Here is an 18,286-nt window from a genome sequence, read left to right as displayed (position 1 = left end):
AAGATGCGAAAATGATAATACTATAGAATTATTAAGGAAAGAATTTCCCGAGGTTTTCGCTGATGGGCTTGGGACTTTTAAAACTCGAATGCAGTTGCATTTAGCTGACAAGACTCCAATTTTCGTTAAATCGCGCCCGCTTCCCCTCGCACTTCGCGCGCCGGTCGAGCGCGAGTTGGAGCGGTTGCAGCGAGATGACGTCATTTATAAGGTAGACCGTTCTGATTACGGTACGCCTATTGTTCCTATAATAAAAAAAAATGGAGACATTCGTATTTGTGGAGACTTTAAGGTCACTATTAATCCGCTATTAAAAGATTTTCATTATCCTCTTCCACAAATTGAAGATATATTTGCTACCCTTGGGGGAGGCGAACAGTTTTCTAAATTAGACTTGTCCCACGCCTATCAGCAAGTGTTATTAACGGAGGACTCGCAACCCATGACCGCTATAACTACACACATAGGCACCTTCGTTTACAAGCGAGTACCTTTTGGAATAAAATGTGTTCCTGAGTATTTTGAAAAGTTGATCGAAGAAACTCTGTGTGGCTTATCCTCTACTGTAGCTTTTCAGGACGATATTTGTGTGACTGGCAAAGACAGAGAGACTCATTGTAAAAATTTACGTGCCGTTTTAGCCCGATTAAAAGAGGCCGGGTTGCGAGTAAATTGGTCTAAATGTGAATTCTTTAAGGACAGTGTAACATACTTAGGATACAAAATTGATAAAAAGGGTCTACACACTGATGCAAATAAGATAAAAGCTATTGTTTCGGCGCCATCACCGAAAGACGTAACGCAATTAAAAAGTTTTATTGGTCTCGTTAACTTTTACAATAAATTTTGTGTTAACATGAGTTCTGTATTAAAACCTTTATACGATTTACTAAAGAAAAATGTAAAATGGTATTGGAGTTGCGAATGTGAAAGTGCCTTCAAAAGAGTTAAAAACATTCTCAGTAGTTCGCCTGTGCTAGCACACTACGATCCCAAGTTACCGTTGCTGTTGTCGGTGGACAGTAGCGCGTATGGACTCGGCGCGGTTCTCACGCACCGCTACTCCGACGGATCGGAACGTCTTATCAGTTGCGCCTCGCGTACTCTTAATGAGGCCGAGCGTAATTATTCGCAGCTAGATAAAGAAGCCTTAGCCATAATGTTTGGAGTCAGCAGGCATGATAAGTATCTGTTTGGTCGGCATTTCATTTTGCGCAGCGATCATAAGGCTTTAAGCTATATCTTCGGTAAAAACAAAGGTATTCCGCAAACGGCGGCTAGCCGTTTACAGAGATATGCAGTTCGCTTAGCTGCGTACAACTTTGACATCGAATTTATTTCTTCGGCTAGAAACTGTTTCGCAGATGCGTTGTCTCGTTTGCCTTTAGAAGAAAACGTTAATCGTCAAAGTATCGTTTCAAGTAATAATAACGGAAATAATAGTTATTTATTTTTCATAGAGGACAAATTGCCTATAACGTTTCACGAAATTAAATATCAAACTGCTAAAGACACTACTTTAAACAAAATTGTAGGGTATGTTAAGTTCGGATGGCCCGAACAAATTGAATCGGATCGTTACAAACAATATCATTTAAGGCGGGAAAATATTTTTTTAGAACAGGGATGCTTGGTTTGGGGATATAGAGTAATTATCCCTGCCAGTTTGCACTCTGCTGTGTTAGACGAATTACATTCCGGGCATATAGGCGTTGTTAAAATGAAACAGCTGGCTCGGAACTATCTGTGGTGGAGCGGTTTGGACGCCTCACACTCGTGGGAGTGGCCGGTGGAGCCTTGGTCGCGGTTGAATGTTGACTTTTTAGGTCCGTTTCGTAATAAATATTATTTAGTTATTTTAGATGCTCATTCCAAATGGTTGGAAGTGGAACCAGTGCCAAATACTTCGGCAGCTACCGTTATATCTTGCCTGCGCAAAATATTTGCCCGGTTCGGTCTATGCAAGGTCATTGTGAGCGACAATGGTCCACCATTTTCTTCATCCGAATACTTACATTATTTGAATAAGAATGGAATCAAGCGAATATTAGTCGCCCCATATCATCCATCGAGTAACGGTGCAGCTGAAAACGTTGTTAAAACTGTAAAGCTAGTATTAAAGAAGGCTATAATCGAAAACGTGAATTTAGAAAAAGCGTTATGTACATTTTTATTTACATATAGAAATACAGAACATTGTACCACTCAAAAAGAACCCTCCGTAGCACTTTTGGGACACAGGTTACGCGGCAGGTTAGATCTTTTACGACCGAATACCAGAGATGTCATTCGCGATAAACAATCAAGTCAAGAAGAACGTCGCGGTGGCTCATTGCGAGAAATGAGCACTGGAGACCGGGTTCTGGTCCGGAACTATAATAATAATTTAGTAAAATGGAAGGAAGGTGTAGTGTTGGATAGAACCGGTCCCGTCTCCTATGTTGTCAAAACAGACGATGACAATCGTACTAGTAGAAGACACGTTGATCAAATACTTGACAAAAATTATAAAAAATCTAGGTATACTTTAACAGGCATGGTGGATAATGAAAACTCGGGAGAAAGAGAGATGAATGATGAAGCGTTCAAAAGTTTCGATAATTCTGTTGTCGGTTCGTCTCCTGTAACAGATACAGAAAATCAGCTAGTAAAGGCACCTTCACCTTCTCAAGCGATTCCCAATACGAATAGTCCTCTTCGTATGGCATTAAGACCGCGGGTCAAAAAGATGATGAAATTGTAATTAATTAAGTGATGTAAATATTTAGTTTTTTTTTATTGGCTTTTATGTAAATCCAATAGTTAAATTTGGAGAAGAGCAGTGTAATGTAGGTAGTTTAATAATTAGCCCGCACTTCATTATGTTGTTCTACCAATAAACCATTCTGCGATAGTCCGTCGTTTTATTAAGTACATTACAATGGTGGTGCATAGGGCCGAGACTACTTTTTTACATCCAGACCTATCCCGAGCTGCAAACTTAAGCGTGGTCCAAGATAAGTTAGAAGCCTTCATTGCCGCTTCCAAAAACTGTTTCCATGTTGCCTTTGGCCTTCCACGTTATCGTTGGCCCTTTCTTTCCTTGTATTCCTAGGTACAATGAAAAAGGAAACCGTATAAAAAGTCTATCTATACCAAGTAATTTTACATTTTATTTGGCACCAGCTTGAACATATTGTATAAAATATGTATTTCTTGCTTTTTAGTAATTTAACAAAGTCGGTTATTTTTGTATAACTCTTTTTTTTTAAATGCTTAGTTTTTACGTTAAGGTAACAACAGATTAACAAATACATATAATACACAAAAATTTCGACTACTACAATCCTTCAAATACATTTACCGGTAGTTTAGTAATAAAAGCAAGAAATCGTTTATCGTTGTCAAAAGAAACTGTCAGAAAACCATCAATCTCAAATCTTTTAAACAAGGCGGCAGCCGATTATCAAAAATGTAAACAATGTAGGCCGCGCTATGATTTATCATCTGTCACAAATAAACAACTCAAAGGCAACGTAGTGTCTCGTTTATTACTTAACTGACTAGACAACATGTGAACAGCATGGTCAGACACCAGTTATTCCGAAATGTTGCTTTCTTGTAAGCAATTTACAACGACTCTGAAATATATGAGCACACCTTAAAAGCTACGAGGATAGGTAGCGAGTAATGGGCCGGGTGGAGTTAATTTTCCGGGTCACCGTTACGAGTAGGGCAACCACAGTTTAGGCTAGACAATTAGGTCTCATTTTTCTTTTGTCTGCACTACGAAGTTACAGGAAGGCAAACTTATCTTCGTGGCAGCTTAAATTACATCTCCTAACTAAAATACTAACAATTGTTTCGAAAGCTTTTTTTTAACCTAATTTTACGTTATTTGAAGTTATTTATGTTCTTCAACATATTATTAGGGAACGGTGAACATTTTAACATAATGAGTTTCATGGAAAGGTTTTATCGTAATAGTTTTTGAGTAATGTGTTGAGTATTACACCTACAGTATTTTTTTAATTTTTTTAATAATACTGTCTCAAGGGACTAAATATAGCTATTAGTGTTTAGTTAGCTTAATGTTTAGCCGGTTTAAGTCGTTATATTAACAATATTGAATTTTCATTTAAAATAGTTTTTAAAGAAACTAAGAGTCTATATAAATGTTTTGTGATCGCAATTTTGTAAGACGATCGCAAAATGAAAATATAGCCACTTTCTCATCAAAATGTCTTTTGTAGGACCAATTCCACTGAATTTTAAACGAATTCTTTCAAAAACCGTACTTTTGTGCATGCAAAAGTACCTGCTAACTTTCTGTAAACCTCACTAAATTAGCAAAATTTTTTTCTTAACGGCATCAGATTTTACGTTTTACTCCAATATTATCATTTGGCAAGGACAAGTTATGGAGTCTTATGGGTTTTGTCATAAGACTGCATAACTTGTCCTTGTCGGACTTATTACCCGACCTGACTGTCCTGACATCCGAACAAATGTAACTAGCGAAGCAAAACAAAATTCTTAGAAACATACAATAAGGCAAAAATTATCGATAAACATGCATATCCGTGATTTCTCATTGGGTCAGATTGAGTTTTATGTTTGTTGGTAAAATGTAAGAAAAAGCACGCAAGCATTAGAATTACATATCTCTCTTACAATAATATTTTCAAACAATTGATTTGCCAGAGAGTCCAGGCCTTTGTTTTCGTTCATCCAGTTTTTGACGGTCGCACTACAATTGCTGCTATTTAGTATCTATTAGGTCTTAATGAATTAATTTACCGTAAAGTTGCTACTAAGTTAGAGGAAATTAATTATATCACTTAAATCGAGGTACTGAAGAAAAATTGACTGAAAAGCTTAACGCCCGAGATATATTTATATAAAATCTTTAAGATCAATTTATGTCGTCCTTAGAAAAGTAGGTACCTACATTTAATTCCATATTCCATGTAGTTACCCAACATGAATAGCCTCATCATCATGATCCTAGTTCAATCATTTAGAGTCATCATCATAATCACATCAACCGATGGACTCCACTGCTAGCATAGGGTAATTTGTGTGTATTTTTGTGTGATTTCCACAATCTACTATCTTGTGCGGTTTGTAAAAAACGTTAATCCAGTCTGAATGGGCAGTGTTCAGGAAGCATTGAGAATTTTTTGAATGTTGCCATGAGCCTCATAATAAAAACCAGAATCACTATGATGTTAGTGTTGAGCAGGTCTGCTGCGAGTTGCCTACGTGATCAACTCAGAAAAGACGAGATCCGTAGGAGAACCAAAGTTATTGACCTAACTCAGCGAGCTGCAAAGCTAAGTGGCAATAGGCGGAACAAACAGTTCAGATAACCAATTGACGAGGTGTTTCCAAGATGCTGGAATAGCAACCCTGAACCGGAAAAAAATATTTTGAGAGAAACAGATTAGAACCTGGTGTCTTTTAGAGTCGCAGGGAGTCAATGGTAATTTAGAATAGGTATATATAGCGATTAGCAAGGTCATGTAGTATATTCCAGAGATATAAATACTATACTATCGTTTCATCCATATGAAATTTTAATATACAAACTGTTCAAAAATTCCTGAAACGTAATTGTAATACAAAAGCGCACTGAACTTAATTCGGGATACCTCACGTTCCGTTGCATGCATAAAACTCGTTTAGCAGTGAGTGGGTGTAACAAGTTGACCTCTTTGGGTTTGTTTAAAACAGAGAATTAGGAAATCCGGATTTTGCAAAACCCCATCTATGTAACCACATAGATTTTATAGCATTTAAAGTGAACTCGTAAGGTAATACAAGGCAAATAAAAAAGTGTAGGGAAAACGAGAAATACAAAGTACATGAAACGAAATCCAAGACAGCACGAATTCAATCAAAGTATAGTTTTTTTAGCTGTTTAGTTGTAGCTTTAATTTGCAGCTGTAACTACACAACATTTTTCTTCTTTTAATATTCCTTTTTAGGCTAAAAAATCAAGTTCGACGGTAGATCACGCTTTTTTGAGGATGTGATTTCGATGCCCGGGTTAGGCTCAAAATTGTTTTATTTTTGTTTTCTCACATGAAATTCTTAGTGTCACAACAGAGTTAGGAATTTGACGCTGTCTACCATTTCTAAGATAGCGCGTTAACCCTCCGCCCCGGTTATTAGTAGATGGTTTAACTCTTCATCCTTCTCTCCTATGAGAGGGAAGCCTTTGCCTAGGCGACGAACATTATCGGGCTTATTACTATAATGATGACGACAGTTTGTGACTGAAATTATACAAAATGCTACTACTTTCAAAATAGCTTTATCTAAAAGCTGCTTAGAGTTTAATTAAGCGGCAACTTCTATGTCCCCTAAGCCTTTAACTTATAACTACATATTACTTGTTTCGGAAGTTATATTATAACGCTCCGACAGACGGACAAGCGGTTGGTCAGAATAATAGATGCATTAACTACGATACCCACAATAGTTACAGTCTACATCATTATCATCGTCATCGCAAGGTTCAGGGCATAGTGAAAGGGTTTAGGTTGTAGTGGCCACGATGGCCAAGTACGGATTTTAAGACTTACGAAGCTTTTTGGACCCATGATCTCATGCAGGTTTCCTCACGATGTTTTCCTTAACGGTTAAAGTTACTGATATAAAACTGCTAAAAACGCACATAACTGTCACGGGTTATGCTTATAGTTCGAACTCGGCCCTCCACGAAAGTGAAGACGAAGTCCTAACAACTTTTATTTATCACTGCTTAATACTAACGTTACTTATTATCAGTCAGCTAAAATATAAGCGGAAATAGTGTGTAGTTTTACTTCAGAATATCTAGCTACCCAATTTGACGTCGCATGCTACGGTAACATATAATTAGGACCCAAAGGTAGATTGTATATTTCGCTCGTATTTTAAAATAACGAGTATTTTTATTGCGAGTCTTGTTAGTTATCTACAATAAATAAAATAAAATTTGACATTCATACAATAGCGTGTACCACGGTCTGTTATTTATAAATTTTACATATTATTATATTTTATTTTGTCATCTAATGATCCTACCTAGCAGAGATTCCGAATGATTTGCCGTTTGTAAGTTCCGTCAATCGTCTCTTAATATCCTTAATTCTTAAACCAAAATCGGTTCAGATTATGGTACGGTTACGGTACGGATACGGTTTTTTTTAATCAACCTACAAAATAGAGGAGATTTTTTGTCCATAACATGTCAATATTTTTGTGATGATAAGTACTAGATACAATAATATGTCTGCCTCAAATCAGAAACCGATTTCGGTAAAATAATTAAGAATATTTTTCATAAGAATCTCAAGAGAAGATTGACGGAACTCACGAATGGCAAATCATTTGAAATCTCTGCTAGGTAGGATTATTAGATGACAAAATAAAATATAATATACATATAGATATTATATTTAACTCGGAAATTAATGATTAAACCTCCAAAAATGTAATATATTATAATTATAGAGTAAACAAACAAATATCTTATTGTTTTGTTTGCAGATTGCTCTAGCGACTGAGAACTCCATAATCCTTCAAAACTTGGACTTCGCAGCCAGCGGCGGCTACTCCTGCGAAGTGTCACTTGACACTCCTATCTACACTAAGGCATCTAGCGAGAAACAACTCACAGTTTTCCGTATGTATTTGTAGGCCTTTATATTTTTCTGTGACTATTTTTTCATTCAATCGTTACAATTGATATGAGTTTTAAAATCAGTACTTTTTTTATAGTCATAATTGACGGACCAATCAGATCACACGTATGAGTAAGATTATGTATGAGTAAGATTATTGACAGGTGTCAATAATCATACTATTTCATTACAAATTATCAAAAGTATTTTGCTATCGTGTAAATAATATTATTAATTTTATCAATTAAATATCACTTTTACATAGCCATTTAAATATTTATATAATATTTAAAAATAGAACACGTGTTTTATACTATATCCTGTATTGAAATTCAACAGGGAACAATGAAGTTTAACTTTAATGGAGGCCTATTGTTTCGTAATGAAATTGAGATAACAAATAAATTATTGTTAATTTTTTCATTTTCAATAAAGTTATTTATGATAACTAATTTACAAAGTTTCTTATAAGTGCCGCAATGTGTCCATCAACCTGAGGTGTAGGTGTAAAGCCTCATGTGCCTGTAATTACGTTACTTTACACGCTCTTCAGACCAACAGAGTGATTACGTATCTCCCTGTTGGTCTGCTGTCAAACGTCACTTTTCCATACAATAAATAAAAGTGACGTTTGACAGCAGTGATTGCAAGATTTACACCTGTCGTAAGCCTGTCGCAAGATACGTAATCACCCTGCGGAACACAGGAATGCTGGTTGGCGGCAGAAATAAGCATGGTGTTAGTACTTCCCCGGACGAGCTGTGTCACAATAAAACTCTACTATCTACTATTAAAACTGGGTCCACTGGAACAGGACTGGAATTCAAATATTTAATAGTGACGGTTTGAAAACGCTTAAAAGTCAGTTAGCCATTTTGCAATGATTTTCTTGTGCAATACAGTAAAAGAAGCCGAAGCCTAAGCCGTCTGATTTTTTTCGCTAAAATATGATAATACTTAGTTAAATCATATAACAAACGACCTCGCATTGAAGCAACGGAAAGGGTCAAACCGGTAAAACACTTCTACGAGACATGAGTGAAGTGCTCACCAATGAAACATTACTATAATGAGAATTCTGATAAACGCCTAAAACCCTGAAGCGAATGCAAGGAAAAATGTCATCATCAACACATTTTTTTTTTATTTACATAGGTATTCATTTACAATACTATGTAAAAATTATTGTACATTTTTTTTATTAACTACGCATCTTTGAGTTGACCTTTCTGGCAAAGTGGAGAGTGAAATCTTTTAAGTGGGCGATCCTGGATACGATCCTCGGCAGAATTTTCTCTGGTCAGGTCTGGTGCCGCCAAGCAATTAAGCGTTCCGGTACTATGCCGCGTAGGTGCCGATCAAGGCCTAACAGGCTAGCCCGCTACCATCTTACACTGTTACATCGGTTACTGCCAAGTGATATCGCAGTCAAGGGCTAACTTTTGTATTGACATATATTAAACCGGATGCAAAAAATTATACAAACAATCTTTTATGAACAGAATTAAGAGAAGCTTACTTCGAAATAAAAAAAATGTACCAAGATTTAACAGATATTATACAGAATGGACTTTTATGTTGCATGAGCTTAGATAAATTACAATATATAATTTCTCCTTTATAAAATAAGGTACTACATAAGATAGAGGCCACAAGTGTCGCAATGTATGTAGAAAATAGTACATACCATCATTATCAACGCGTGCCATCTTAGAAAAGGAATTTAGCAATCAAAATGCGAAAAGCTGTTTATTAAACAAAAAACATTTTCAATTTAACTTATCTACTGACTTAACTGTAGTACGAAAACACTCAAGTAATACTATTTAAAACATCATACTAAAGCTCGGTTTTTAAACTCGACAGTTGTGTTCTAATAACCCTTATATTTCATAATAAACTACTTATTATGAAAATATTTTATTCAGATTCTTCTGAAGCATGCAATTTGTTAGGCATACCACTTTGTATTCAATTTGCTAGTCTATGGACCCCCATAATCATATCAAACCATTAACGGCCCACTACAGGGCAAGGATCGCCTCCCACAATGAGAAGGCTGTCTACCACGCTGGTCTAGTGCGGATTTGTGAAACCTTTGAGAAGTTATGGAAAACTCTGTGTGCAGGTTTCCAGAAAATCTTAATCTGAAAATTCTTTCTTTAGATGATTTTGCATTTTTTCCATCCGTTTATGCACCTCTAAGAGTCCATACCTCTTAAAAGAGTAATATGTCCCCATTAATTTTACTCTCCTGTCTATATCATGTCCGTATACACAGCGTTGTTGACTGAAAAATAAATAAATGTTTAAAATTTAATAGGTACCAACTAAAGAGATACACTCTGAAATTCTAAAACCCACAAAAAAAGAAAATCTGTTCATTTGACGAATGTATAAAATTACATCGCCAAAAAAGGTCACCTCATCCTTTTGAAATTGGTTGAAAAGATTCAGCCTATCGGAACAACCATTAACATCCAATTTGAATAGGTACACGGTGGAAGCTAATCGTGCTGCATCGCAAATAAACAGACTCCTCTCGTTAATATTTGGCAAGGGTATGTGTCCAATTGTAAACCTTATTGCCTTGATAATAAAATGCTAGCAAGCAAATGCTTCCTAGCTAATAAAGCAGATCTAACGGAATTGAGCAATTTCAAATCAGGAACCTACCTGCGTTTATTAGGTTCAAATTCGTTCTCGGTGAATGGAACGAATTTGGCGGTCCGAATAAATATAGAGCTTAAACAGTCATGAATACAACAGACTTCTTTACATAGGTTATTTGAACTTGAATATATAGTTCTCATAGCTTTTTTTTTATAGTTGTAGTGGAAGGATCGATCAAATGCTCCTTATATAACAGATAACACTTCGCAGGGCATGCAAGGAACTCGTCTTACAAACTGCCACCTTATGTGGATTAATCTGAGGCGGAGGTGTTAAGCCTCATGTATCATATAATTACACCAGCATCCGTGCAAAACCGGAACAAATCAATGTTGCTTGGTCGCAGAAATAGACATGGCGATAATAGTTCCCCGGACAAGATCTGACACAAATAGCTAAACATCTTAAGTTCTAAGTTAACGTCCTTGGTCTACCCACAGTGCAATATTATGTTAGTCATAATAAAAACTGCATGGAGGCATGGAGATTTGAATGTTTAAGCCATAAGGAATGGGTAAGTGCAGAGTGTGGACACTCTTTTTAAGCCTTGGTTACATAGGTGTAAGTTAAACACATTTGTCAGACAAACATAGGTCTACTCACAGTGACACATTGTGTGTTTGAGTTTGTTAAAACAGATGTGCTAAAAGTTACTAACAAGCGCGCGAAGGGTGAGTCGTGCTTTGAATTCATTAAATCCCGAATGCTATTGCATTTGTATAAATATTAAATTAATATTTAATTATGCACCAAACTGCAAAGATTATTATGTAGGTATATCAACATAGAGTGAATTTAATATCAACGGTGCACGTTAGAAATTGGTCTCTTGACGTCCAGGAATTGCTTTGAATGAAATTGTTGATTAGTTACGTAGAGAGGGATCTCAAGTAATATATTGATTTAAAGTTTTGGACCAGTAGTTAATGGAATGAAAATAATCCTACTGATGTAATGTAAAAGTATGGATGTTTGTGACTCAATCACGCAATAACGGATTTGGATGAAATTTGGCATGCAAGTAGCCTTTGACATGTAAAAGAATATAGGCTACCTTTTATCCTGGGATATAAGAGAGTTTCCGGGGGAATAAAAAACGTTAATCCACGCGAACGAAGTTGCGGGTTTCAGCTAGTATTTAAATAACCTAAACCTGGAATCATAATTTTAGACTTAATACACTACTACTCAATACTAGCTGTTGCCCGCGACCTCGTCCGCCTTACAAATGTGTGTGTGAAATCCCGGGACCGGGTATCTCCAACCTAACCTTAAAACCAGTTCCGTGATTTATACGTTATCAGGTCGCAATCAGACAGGAATACCTACTCTCAAGTTTACAATACTACATATGATGGGCATCCCAGGGTGATTTAAGCGGATGCCCGCGACTTCGTCATATAATGCCCATACACAGCTACAAATGGACAGAAAGACACACTTTGGCGTTTATAGTTATTTCCATAATATTATTATGATTGAAATAAAGTTTTTATCGATAATAAAACTAATAACTAAAATTATTACTGTAAAGGTCATATCCGTGTCAAATATAGCCAGGAATGCTGGCTGCATTTTTAGATGAGATAAAAAGAGGCAGCCTTTCTGTCACCATATTTATTTTATTTATTTATTTAAACATCTTTATTGCGTAGTAAAGGAGAAATTACAAATATACTTAAAAAAAAATTAAAAGCAAAAAGCGACCTTATCACTTAAAGTGATCTTTGCCAGGTAACCTTAACAATAGTACACAATAAAACATGAGTGACGGGAAATAGCAATTACAATAAACAATACATAAATGTACACACTTAAGTACATACTACTAATAGCTAATATAATAAATTATTAAAAGAGATAAATAAAAGATTTTAATTTGTTGTTTGTAGGATTATTACTATAATCAAAGTTTCGAAGCATTCCCGTTCATCCCGTATGCTGCAGTCCTAATTTGACCATCTTAAGTCATCCCTCTTCCTTCTTCTACTGGGCCGGTTTTGGCAAAAAAAACTTTTGGTCTGTTGTACGCGCATCTCTGTCTTAACCCATTTATTTATAATTATTCACCTAAACGCGAATTTTGGTGTCCCTTACTTCTAAAACTCTATTTTACCTCCTTAGGAGAGAATTACTCAAAAACGTTTCTTAGCTGACCTGAAAAATCCTACATTTCAAATTTCAAGTTTGTAGGCTTTATAGTTCCTGAGATTTCGACATGAATCAGTCAGTCAGTCAATTCCGCTTATATATATATATATATATATATATAGCTAAGCAATCTCTACCAGGCCACCAAGTTATTACAGAGTATATCATATTTTAATAAATAGAACTGAATAGGTATTAAACCTAGGCGAGGGCAATAATAACGAAAATAATTAAAAATCTTTTTAAACTTAAAGCTAGTTATAAGTTAAAAATATATTTGCTTAGGTAGGTACTTTCTTATTGTTACAAAGTGAATTCTTTTGTGGTAGGTTTCAGTAAGGGAGATATAATGTTTTAAAAACGTGGTTTAACTGAGCTGAAAACAGATACTTTTAAAACGTTTCAACTGTAGTCGCAACGAATTATTTCCTTTTACGAAGAAAATGTTACAAGGGTTTATTTCTTCGGTCCGACTCATTTCTCAAAGTCTTGGGTCGAACAACAAATATTGTGGGCGTCGTTTCATTGATAAAATTCGTTTTCGAAATCGTGATACTGGCTCGTAATTTATCTATACAGAGAGGATCCTTTTGTATAAAGATACGCAAAAAACAAGACTCCTTTTTTCATCTTTCACTTTCCTATTTCGTTATATACTTTTCTTTTTATGATTCCAGCTGCCCCGCAGTTTTGCCTGCGTTCAAAACATCAGGTCATAGCGTTAGTTTATTATCTTAGACATATCTCGATAAAAATAGTACGTAAAGCTAAAATGATTTTTAAAATCTGACTAAATATTAGGTTGGGGAAAAAGTTTCTTCGCATTTTTTAAGAAAATTCAAAACATTTTTTAATATAGTTTATTTACTTTTAACTAGAGTATGTAGGTACCATTTTGTTCGATAACGAAAAATATAACATCATTATCAACATCAGCTTAAAGATGTCCAAGTTTTGCGCACAGACACTCTCTCATGGGAAAAAGAGATACACAACATTGCCCACCAAGCTGCCTGAAATCATCTAATTGTCTATGGGCCGTAAACGTGTAATATGAATCTTTGTTATGTGTTACCCACTTTACAAAACTCTATTAACACCCTCAGCTGGAAACCGTCCGCCTCTCGTAGGAGGGAGAGTAATACAGCACAGACCTAACTAAAATTCGGGGATTGCTAACACATAACCAATTCTGTGATAGCGCATTAGGTAAGAGAATCCTAGCTAGCACTTCTAACTTTCCAAGTTATGTGCGTTTTAAGTAATTAAAATATCACTTTTTATTTATTTCATTAGATATACCAATGATGCACTGTATTAGCATTAATAATTTTAGATTACAGTTTATTGTCCGAGTACAGTTATCACTTTCATGTATACACAACATTGAAGTAAGTTCGGTTAAAAATAATTACTTTAAGTTAAAAACAAAAATAAGAATAAAAAAATTCATATTAAACTAACACTTGCTTCAACGTTGCAGGAAAACATCGTGAAGAAACCTGCATGCCTGAGAGTTCTACATAACGTTCTCAAAGGTGTGTGGAGTCCACCAATCCGCACTGGGCTCGCGCGATGGACTACGGCCTTAACCACTTCTCATTGTAGGAGGAGACCAGTGCTTTGTAGTTGGCCGGTAATGGGTCGATGTGATGATGATGATGATTACATAACCTGCTTTCATATCAACTTACCTACAAATACAAACACATTTCGAAGATCAAACCGCTTCATATATTACGCATACATACCATATTTTATTGCGCCAACAGCTCAATGGACAGAAAACGAAATTCGAAGTTCCTGACCTGTTTGGAATATTGCCATACTCACTCCAATACAATGCTCTGGCGGGCGCTTTCTATTAGAACGGAATTATAGTGATGGCAACTCACTGAAAAATTGGGAATTATGCTTTATAGATCTTTGTCTCTGGCCTAGATAACTAGTAGGATTAGGTGATCGATGTCCTCTCACCATAAAAAATGAAAATGAAGACAGTAGAAGGCAAAGAGGCCATAATTCTAAGTTACGAAATTAATTGCTAAAGAGGTATTTATTTCTCAATGAATGTCAATAATCAATAGATTTTAGATTTTGTTCCGCTTCTTACTGCTTTATCTTTAGCAACTAATATTAAAAGTGTTTTTGTGTACGTGTATTTTAAAGCGTTTATCTCAGGAATTACCCGTCTGATACCGCATTTAAATTATAATACTCGTTTAATGGTAATATGGTTAAAAGTATTAAAACTCATTATTCTCTTCTGGTCTTAAAACATATAGTAAGGACCCGAAAAAGCCTCGAATTTATACATCATCGTCTTCATCATCATCATCTTCATTATCACCTCAGTCTCCTCACCCTCACCTCACCTGAGAAGGGTTTAGAGCGTAGTGCTCCAGTAGTAAGCTGTAACCAACCACGCTGGCAAAGTACGACTACACAAGCCTTTAATAACGTCATGGAGAACTCTCAGGCATGCAGGTTTCATCACGACGATTTTCTTCACCGTTTAAAGCAAGGGATATTTAAATCGCCTAAATTAAAAACGCACATACTTGTAAATCCAAAAAGTAAAAGATGCGTGCCGGGGTTCGACCTCGGTCCCCCCAAAAGGGTAAGCACAAGCCTTACCTAGTAGGCTATCACCGCACAGACTACGATTTATAAACACGTTATCCAATAGACAGTTATAAAGAATCACAGAAAACTATTTTTGCGTCAAAGGTAGAAAACAGATAATAGAAGAGTGTGAATTGCTAGAAACTTTTCCCACAAGATCTTTTGCAGTCAGTTAAATCTAATGATTAATTGCGTGTCATGATGCCTTCTGCAGCGACCCCATTTAAAAGAAAATTGTGCTAGACAAATACCAGCTCCCAAGCGAGCGAGAAGCCATTAGGGGTGAGGAATAGAAAGCTAAGCCAAGCAAACACATCTACTGGCTCAGAAATAGGGAGCGTGAGGTAAGTTACAAATGCATATCTATTTAGAGCACTAAAAACAATACTTTGAACTGGGAAATTTTCATCTCAATCCATTAGGGCAGGTTCCATTTTTCTTACTAGTGTTAACGGTTGTCCACCTGGCTGTTACCTACGCTACAACATAAACATATTGTGACGTCATTAGAAGATTCATTATAGAATTGCTTTAAAAGTAATAATTTGCGTTATATATTTCGTAATATTTCTTATCTAAATATTAATTGTTTTTCCAAATACATTATATATAAATAAATATATTTTTTGAAATAACTTACCGGAAACTTATATCGTAAAATGTCACTATTACTCCGTAGTCAACATTTGAAACGGTTTCTAAGGCGTAGGTATAAAAGTAGAAGCAGTGCATTCAATCAGTTGAAGAAGTTCTGCTCGGTTATAGTACAAATGTAATATGTGAAAACGAGTATTATTAATGTTCAATCCCCATGTTCCCCCACACTAGTGTAGCGGTCAAACAAAATTCAAAACAGTCAAATAGTTCGTTTAATATATACAATCACGATACAATGCTCATATTTGAATGAGTTTTAATAAAATATTTTAATTGATATCTCCAATTATTCGTAAATATTATCAAATTCCCAAGGGGGCGTTTAAAGGAAAGTTAGTATTTTTTACACCAAATATCAGGTAAATAAATGGTTTCTGCGGGTTTTAAAAAACTGACACAAAAGCGGATCAAGGGGTGCATGGGCAATAGCTAGTATGTCAATCATTTTACAGCGAACCGATCCAAATAAGGTAAGAAGCCTTATAGTGCAATGTGTATTAGCAGATGCCAATACAAGAAGATTAATTATTACTGTTGCTATATCATGTGTAGGTATACTGCATTCTACAATTTACTGTTTTCCAAATTCAATATCAAGAGTACCTACTGGCGACGTTTCTTGACATAATTAGAACTCGTTTATACCTATTATCCATATTCCAAACAATAATACCAATGGGGGTTTTTCAAATTGACTCGCTGAGCTACAATTTACAACTTTATAATAGTTATCTTTCTTTCTTATCACTATATACCATTTTAAACCAAATGCAAATCCATATAATATTAAAGAGGGTTGGAGAGTATCCACTTTCAACTTTTATGAAAAATACATAACATCAAGGTTAAATTTATGGAGCCAATCTAAAATATAAGCTATTGGTGAGGGACGGCCTTTTTTAAATTCATTTGGTCGTACCAAATTTGGCCGTTTTTCTATTATATATTTTAATGATTAGTATAGCTGCTTAACTAAGGATTATTTATATAGACTGCAGTTATTGACAATGTTCCAAAGACATCCAATGTAAGTACCTACTACTAGTAAAGGAAACCTTCAAATAAAGAACTGGAAATTCCAATTATAAATAGATATTCCCACAGTTAATCTAATTCATTAAAGTATTTATCCTAATTAATCCTTTCGATTATTTAAAACTAAATTTATCTTATCGGTTATACCGTTTGATTAGCACTAATTATGCAGACAAAGCACAGCGAAATGATAATAATGTAAAGGGAATCAACGAGACCCCTATATAAACTAAGACATTATTGATTAGTTCGTAGTAAGTAAATATTACGCGATGTACACATTATTATGGAGTTTCGCCTTAGTTAACCTAGCGTGGTGTGAAAATGGAACTATAGACTATTCTGGTTGGCATCATAGAGAAGGCATACCAAGAGCTCATAAAATAAAGGAAGCCGAAGACAGGTACCAACGCTCATTGCAGTTTATCGTCGGTGGATCTATTGCACCACTTTATACTCATCCATACTTAGCTGGCCTTTTAATTGACGTCGTTGGACATAAAAATCCTTCAGCTTGTGGTGGATCCCTTATAACTAACACAAGAGTTTTGACAGCAGCTCATTGCTGGAGTGACGGCAGATTTCAAGCGATAAAAATGACTGTCGTTCTTGGCTCGGCATTTTTGTTTCACGGAGGAATAAGAATTAAAACTTCTACTATTTCTAACCATCCGCAATATAACCCCCGTACGCTGGCAAACGATATTGCTATGTTGTATTTGCACGTCCGCGTGCCGTTATCTCAGGCAGTTCAAACAATAGCTTTACCGGGCGCGTCTTTTGTGAACTTTGATTTTACGGGCATGTGGGCACAGGCTTCAGGCTACGGAAGATATTCAGATCTTACTAATCCCACTACGAGCACAACGGTTAGGAATGTTTTATTGAGAATAATAAGTGTACAACAATGCAGATCAGTGTTTGGGAATATTGTTTTGGATTCGAATATTTGCACAAGTGGAACAGGAGGAGTCGGCATTTGTCAGGGAGATTCCGGTGGACCTCTAACTGTGCGTTTTGGTGACCAAGAAGTGCTAATTGGTGTCAGTTCATTTGTAGCATACGATGGTTGTGAATTAGGATTTCCTTCAGCCTTTGCCCGAACCACAAGCTACTTGGAATGGATAAAAAGTACTTTATAGAGTCATAATGCATTTTCATACTTTATTGACAAGTATTTGGTGAATCACAGTATTAGTGATCAAAGAGGAATTTTGCTCGAAGTAACATACCTTTCTAAAGGCCACTGACAACTTATCGGAATTGAAGGTAAAGGCTTTCCGCCTCGATGGCCGCTGGCTCGATGGATTCTAAGATGTCATCAAGCAACACGCTGGCATAATGCTGCATTGTGCCAGAAAGTGTGTCAGAGAATGAAATATTAATATTCTATAGAGGAATAATTGTCTGTAAATGGAAGATGTGAAGGAATTCTCTAATTTATAGATGGATGGACACTGTAACACAGTAAATAAATAATTTAAAAATATATA

At 35.7% G+C, this 18,286-nt stretch overlaps 1 protein-coding gene across 1 annotated transcript in view; it reads left to right on the top strand.

Annotated features, from left to right (window-relative positions):
• LOC120627302 overlaps positions 1 to 18,286 on the top strand; it is a 113,647-nt gene that overhangs the window by 90,459 nt on the left and 4,902 nt on the right. The window contains exon 3 of the mRNA XM_039895254.1: positions 7,519 to 7,654. Coding sequence (XP_039751188.1) covers positions 7,519 to 7,654 — 136 coding nt within the window. The remainder of the gene's footprint in view (positions 1 to 7,518; positions 7,655 to 18,286) is intronic.

This window comes from Pararge aegeria, chromosome 11 (assembly GCF_905163445.1).
Source record: "Pararge aegeria chromosome 11, ilParAegt1.1, whole genome shotgun sequence".
Classification (NCBI taxonomy): domain Eukaryota; kingdom Metazoa; phylum Arthropoda; class Insecta; order Lepidoptera; family Nymphalidae; genus Pararge; species Pararge aegeria.
Note: the sequence above shows the minus strand (reverse complement) of the source record. Positions and strands in the feature narration are given on the sequence as shown.